The 6,369-nt window shown below is 51.1% G+C and overlaps 1 protein-coding gene across 2 annotated transcripts in view; it reads right to left on the bottom strand.

Moving 5' to 3' along the window:
- Window positions 1-5,933, bottom strand: part of ROR2 (receptor tyrosine kinase like orphan receptor 2) — a 198,995-nt gene extending 193,062 nt beyond the window's left edge. The window contains exon 1 of one of the 2 annotated variants that reach the window (XM_012808353.1): window positions 5,761-5,933. In XM_012808353.1, the coding sequence (XP_012663807.1) occupies window positions 5,761-5,857 (97 nt within the window). In that variant the 5' untranslated portion in view covers window positions 5,858-5,933. The remainder of the gene's footprint in view (window positions 1-5,760) is intronic. The other variant, XM_023516253.1, reaches the window with a different exon arrangement.
- Window positions 5,934-6,369: the final 436 nt, after the last annotated feature.

Genomic DNA, 6,369 nt, shown 5'->3' with positions numbered 1-6,369 from the left:
CCACAACACCCGGCTTTTTTTTTTTTTGTAAGTTGTTACTGTTGTTTAGCAGGCCCAGGCCGGGGTCAAACCCACCAGCCCCGGCATATGTGGCCGGCGCCCTAGCCACTGAGCTACAGGTGCGGAGCTGCAAACATCATACTTAATGGTCAAAGTCTGAAAGCTTTTCCTCTAAAATCAGGAACACACGAATGCCCACTTTTGCCACTTCTACTCAACACAGTACGATCATGAGTCACTTAATAGGAATACATTCTGAGAAAGGCCACCATTAGGCAATTTCATTATTAAGTGATTTTGTCCTGGGAACATCACAGAACGTGCATACACAAGCCTAGATGGTATAGCCTACTGCATACCCCCAGAGCCAGCCTATTACTCCCAGGCTGCAAACCTGTACAGCATGTTACCGTACTGAATAGTGTAGGCAACTGTAACGCAACCAAAGTATCTGTGTCTGTATCACATCTAAACACAGAAGAGGTACAGTAAAAAATGATACAATCTTATGGGACCACCATCATCATATGCAGTTCATCACTCAAAATGTCATTAAGTGGCCCATAACTGTACTGGAAGAGAAAAAAGGAGAAAAAAGAATAAAGCCATCAAAAAGGAAAGGAAGAAGTAAAATTATCTGTTCGCAAATGACATGATCTTATGTACATGTATGGGTAAGATCCACAAAAATGCCATTTCAGATGATAAATTCCACCAAACAGGATAGAAAATAAACATGCAGTGCAGTGCCTGTGGCTCAAAGGAGTAGGGCACCGGCCCCATATGCCAGAGGTGGCAGGTTCAAACCCAGCCCCGGCCAAAAACTGCAAAATAATAATAATAAACATGCCAAAATCAACTGTACTTCTATGCACTAACAATAAGCAATCCAAAAAGGAAATTCAGAAAACAATTTTAATTCCAATAGCACAGGAAAAAAAGAAAATACCCAGGAACAGATTTAACCAAGGAGGTGAAAGACTTGTGCACTGAAAACTACAAACTGAAAGAACTTAAAGAAGATTTAAATAAATGCAAAGACATTCCAGGTTGAAGGACTAGAAGACTTAATACCATTGAGATGTTAATACCTCTCAAAGTCAGCTACAGATTCAACACAATCCCTACCATAATCTCAAAAACATTTTCAGCAGAGCCATAAATGGCTACTTGTATCTGGAACGAGGCCAGTGAGGTAGAGAAATTGATTCTTTAATTTCTTTTAATTTTAATTAATTTAACTTAAATAGCTTGCACGTGGCTAGTGGCTACTTTATTTCACAGCACAGCCTAACAATGAGTTCAGGCCAAAATGTTTCCGTAATTTAGCTGCACATTGTGTTAACTACCCCTCCAAGAGGGTGTGGAAACCATTAGGCTGTGAGCATTTGGGACTCGAGAGAACCCTGCCCCATCAAGGAGGATTCAAAGCAGCAGCCACACTTTCTCCTGATAACATCTCCACAGTGACAGAGGACTCTGAGGCTCATTCCAGGGACAATTAAAGATACACACTTCCCCCTGAAACTGAGCCTTTCTAGAGGACTAGCTACTTAATCGAATTAGGCTAAATTTTTCTGTAATTATTTCCTTCCTTTTGGCTTTTGATTTTTTGGTTCTTTCAGAGATAGGACTTAAAACACTTCCAGAAATCCCCAAAATGATGCAAACCACACCGACACAATTCCCTGTTTTTGAAAAGCTTTGTGAAAATTCCCAACACTGTTTAACAATTCCTTGGCCACTTTGTTAATATGATTTTAAACAGATTATACCCAGACATATTTTATGACAACTGCACATGCAGACAAAGCTGTCCCGCCCTCATTTCCAACTTGGCAAGCTCCTCTACGAAACCAAATAAATACATGCTAGAAAAAGGTGGCTGGGAGAAAACCCCAGCCAGTTGCAGCCATAATTAATGGGCCAGAGCTCCTCTTGTTGCCTGGATTTTTACTTCAAGACTCAAGAGGCTCACACTCCCCTCTGAACTCCTAACCGTGGTAAGGGCAGAACAATGCAAACCCAAAGAGCCCAAAGGGTCACCGAGAAGCAATGTTTTCAAAACTAGTCCTTTCAGCCCAACAGTCTTTTCATGAAACCACTATTGCCACAAAGCTGAGACACAACCAATAAAAATCCACACCTAACCAGCACTGCTTCCTCTACAAAGCAAGGCACCCTGGTTTCTTTGCTTTGAAACCTTTCATGCTTGGTATTCTTGGAGTCCACTTGGCGGTCACTGCAGGGTTCCCAAAGAACAAAATACCCTCAAGACAACATTCTTTATAAGGGCCACAGCCAAGGGGTGGGTGCAAGGAAGAGCCAGCCCTGAGGGAACCTCAGTGGGGCACAGCAGTGTAAACTCAAAACTGAGCAGCAGGCCACTCTATACCACCAGGTGCAGATGGGGCAGGGGGAGGGGAGAAGATCCTCACAGTTTCCCCTCCAGGTTCCCAGGAAATAGATCAGATAAACACCAAAAGGCCTCTACCATCAACAAACCCTTTAAAAGATGATGGATTCAAGCGTGGAGCTAACACTTAGCAGGGGATAACAGTAGTATGCTTTTCCTTTCCGCCAATACAACTTGGAATGACATAATTTGGGCTCTCAAGGGGAAAAGACAAAAAGCACACAAATTTCCAGCACTTCATCAGACTAGCCAGGTCCTGCAGATTAGGGAGCCTAATCCCTAAACCCTCTATTTCAATGATAATGACAATTTTTCCCATCCAGGCCTCCCATGGAATGCATTTTTAAAGCAGCGCCAGTTTCCCAGCTGAAACCTTTCTAAAGAGGATTAATCTTCCCTACCTGTCAGACAAGCAGTTCTCACTCCTGTATTTCTATTCCACTAACTTCAGAAAAAGATCTTGCAAAGAAGAGTGGTATAAAATTCAGACTTTGCAAGACTTAAAAGTCTCAGAGGTTAAATCCAGGCTAAACGTTTAAGGGGCAACAAATGATTCACTGCCAACCATACTGTAAGAGAGACGCACATACAAACACTAATTAGAGCTGCACTTTGGATCAACAATAAAAAAAAGCCTTTCATGATAAAAAACAGAAATGTCATTTCACATCACTCATACATCTGCAGACCACTGTCACCATAAATTACTCCTAGAAAATGCAAATTTTTTAACTCATGTTGCTTTTTGCACACAACTCTTAAGCAGAATTCTTGATGATGTTCTAACGATGATTTCTTTCATTAATTAAAAGTTCAGCCTGGCCTATCAGAGCCCCTAGAACCCCCCAGTGTTACGAAGGGTCCCTGGTGTTCAGATCTTCAGGGTGACATTCTTTACCAAGTGGACACCAGGGTTAAGCTCCATCTCATAATTACATACTGAAAAATTTCAAATGTGTAGTTCTTTGCTTGGTACACAGCCATAATAAGAAAAATATGTTGCCTTATTATACACATAAAAACTTTTCTTTTTCCACAAAGTCTTCTCATTCAATATGTTTTCATTTATTTTCTTCTAGATGGATCACTATCATTATTTATTATGACCATTGTTCCAGGGACTGGCCCACAAGTAAACACTACACTGTCACAGTGGGGGAGGGAGGCCCTTTAATGGTCCCTCTCCCCTACCCTGCGTTGTAGGGGTAGAGTCCCAACCCAGATATCTGTCCCCATAAGGAACAGTCTTTCTATAACAGAGTGGAATCAATCCTTTTAGAATAATCTTTCGGATGTTTTTACATAGTGAACTATTTCGTGTACAAAACCCACTCAAATTACAGGGACTCCTCTTCACAGGAGAAAAGATTCCAAACACCCAACTCTCCTGTAATTACATAATTTTATTCATATTTTGAATATGTTATCATATTCTTTTTCAATTAACGTAGCCGTCCAAAACGAAGAGAATTATATCCCATTCTCTCCACGATAGCGATTATTATTATTTAAAAATTGAAGAAAATGATCCCTTTTTGCTTTGTTCATCACACATTTCTTACATTCGGCTGGAAAAGATGGCAATGTTTAAACACTCCACCCAAAACGGAAATAACGTTCCTGTTCTTGGTACAACCTTCACGCTAGCGCCGGGCCTCTACCTTTCTCATCACCGGCCTCAAACCCCTCCCTGCAGCGCCCCCTCACCCTCACCCAAGGCTGCCCTCGAGCTACGCGGCCCGCAAGACTGTTTTTGCAGGGGAATCTACCGCAGGGTGACCACCAGCAAAGGCTGTGCCACCACACGTCGGGGCAGCGAGTTGGACCCGCTCCCCGGGCAAAGGGACTGAGGGAGGGGGCGGATTCCTGGGACAGGGTGGATTCCTGGGACAGGGTGCAAGGGAGAGAGGATGTTAGTGCTGGACACTAACTTGGAATGTACTTTACCTATTTCATCGCGCAACCTACGCTGTTTATGCTTTAACCGACAGAGATATAAATGCAAACTGTCTTTTCAAATCTACTAGTAAGAACGTCCTGACGTGATCAGCATCTGTTCAAACTAAACCGCCCCCCAGGAAAGGCGGCTCAGCCTTTCTGACTAGCGCGGGTCAGGCCAGAGCGCTCGGTGGAGCCGCGTCCCCCATTCGTCACCCCGCCCCGTACGTGCGCTAATTCTCATCCTCTCCCAAGAGTGCGGGTTAGGGGGGCAGGGGCACTGAACCCAAAGTAGGAAGCGTCTCACTCCCGCTTTGGGGGCTTAAGTCGAACCCCCTCCGTCCCTACAGCCCCAGTGCCTGGAAGCCCCGCCGCCACCCCCGCGCCGGCAGGGTGCCCGGAATCCACCGAGAGCGCGCAGGCCTGAGGTGCTCCTGGGGCGGCACAGCCAGGGCGGGCGCCGCCTCCTCTCGGCAACCTGGCACGTATCCCCAGCGTCCCCTCTGAGGCTCCCTGCAGTTTCTCCGCTCCCCGGATCTAGGCGGCCGAACCCAAGTAGCGTTCCCGGGGCAGTGGGTGTCCCTCGAGGAAAAGCCACCCGAAAGCCAGGCCCCGCCCCTCCTGCCCCACGCCTGTACAAGTCCTGGGGTCCCTCGGCCTCTGGACGGAAACTGGACGCGCCTCTGCCGCCCAGGGTCCACCAGGGACCCCTGATCTCAATTCACCAGAAACGCCGCTTCGGCCACCTCAGGACGGTGGGGGGCGAGGGAAGGTTTAGGGGCTCCTGAGACGGGGAAGTGGTGGGGCTAACAAAAGGGAGGCCAAAGCACTGGTCTCAATCAACAGGCCCCGAGGCGGGGGTGGGGGTGCAGTCAGGACTTGGGGTCTGCGGGCCACCCCACTGGCGCCACGAGGGCTGCTTCCCGGGGCTTCGTCCGACCAAGGCTCCCGCAGGGCATCAGCCCAACCCGGGGGAAACCTCCGGGACAGACAGGGGTACCAGCAGCCGTGCCCTGTTGGAGTAACCTCGTGGAGTAAGTCCGAGTCCCAGTCCTGAGACCCCCGGAGCACGTCCGCGGGCACAGCTCGGGCGCCCCTTCCTCTGCCGCAGACTCGCTCACTCGCGACCCTCGGAAAGCCCGGGTGAGAGCCTCCCCACCGGCGGCGCCCCCGGCCTCTGGAAACACTTAGGCGTCCCCAGAGTGCGGCTTATTGGAACCAGCCCCGGGCGGCCCGCGGCACCGGGCCGAGGCTGGCGCCGGGGCCGGTGCGGAGGGCCCTGCGGGCGCCCCTCGCTCGGAAGCACGGGCGCCGGCGCGGCGGCCGGGAGCAAAGTGGCAGAGGAAGGGGCGGCCGCGCGAGCCCCGAACCCACGCCCGCGAACGGAGCGGCGCGCCGGGTCCTACCTGATGTCCCGCGCAGTGTGAGCAGGAGAGCGGCGGCCACCCAGACGGCCGGGCAGCATAGTGCAGCCTGCCGCGGGAGCGCCGAGCCCTGGGCCATGCCGGGGGCCGTGGGGGCCGGGCCAACCTCCGCCTGCCGTGCTCGGCCTTCGAGTTTCGGGGCCGGGCGCCACCACCCCTTTTGCCGCGTGTCTGCTCCTCTTCCTCCCCGGCGCTTTGCAAGTTTGTCCCCCTCGAAGATCTGGTCGTCCTCCTCTCCCCGGCCAGGATGCGCCGCTCGGCTCCGGCTCCGGCTGCGGCGCGGGCTGGCTGGGCGAGGGCGCGGGCGCGGGCGTCCCGCCGGCCGCCGGGACCAGAGCTGGGGGCGGACCGCGGGCGGCGTGCAGGAGGCAGGGTCCGCAGCTCGCCCGCCCCGATGGGCAGAGCGAGGCCGGCGCCGGCGCCCCCTGCTGGGGAGACGCGCAGAAGACGGGTGGGACGCTTGGGAAGCGGAGAGCCAGGGGCGCCGCTGGGTCCCCAGAAATTGCCTCGCGCGCCCGTCCTGTGGCCTGCGCCTCGGAACCCTGGGATACAAAGGTGGTACCTTGGGGGTGTCTAGCCTGGCCTCACTGG

Source organism: Otolemur garnettii, unplaced genomic scaffold (genome assembly GCF_000181295.1).
Source record: "Otolemur garnettii isolate 467f Iridium unplaced genomic scaffold, OtoGar3 scaffold00088, whole genome shotgun sequence".
Lineage (NCBI taxonomy): Eukaryota > Metazoa > Chordata > Mammalia > Primates > Galagidae > Otolemur > Otolemur garnettii.
The sequence above is the reverse complement of the archived record's forward strand: the minus strand, read 5'-3'. Positions and strand labels throughout refer to the sequence as shown.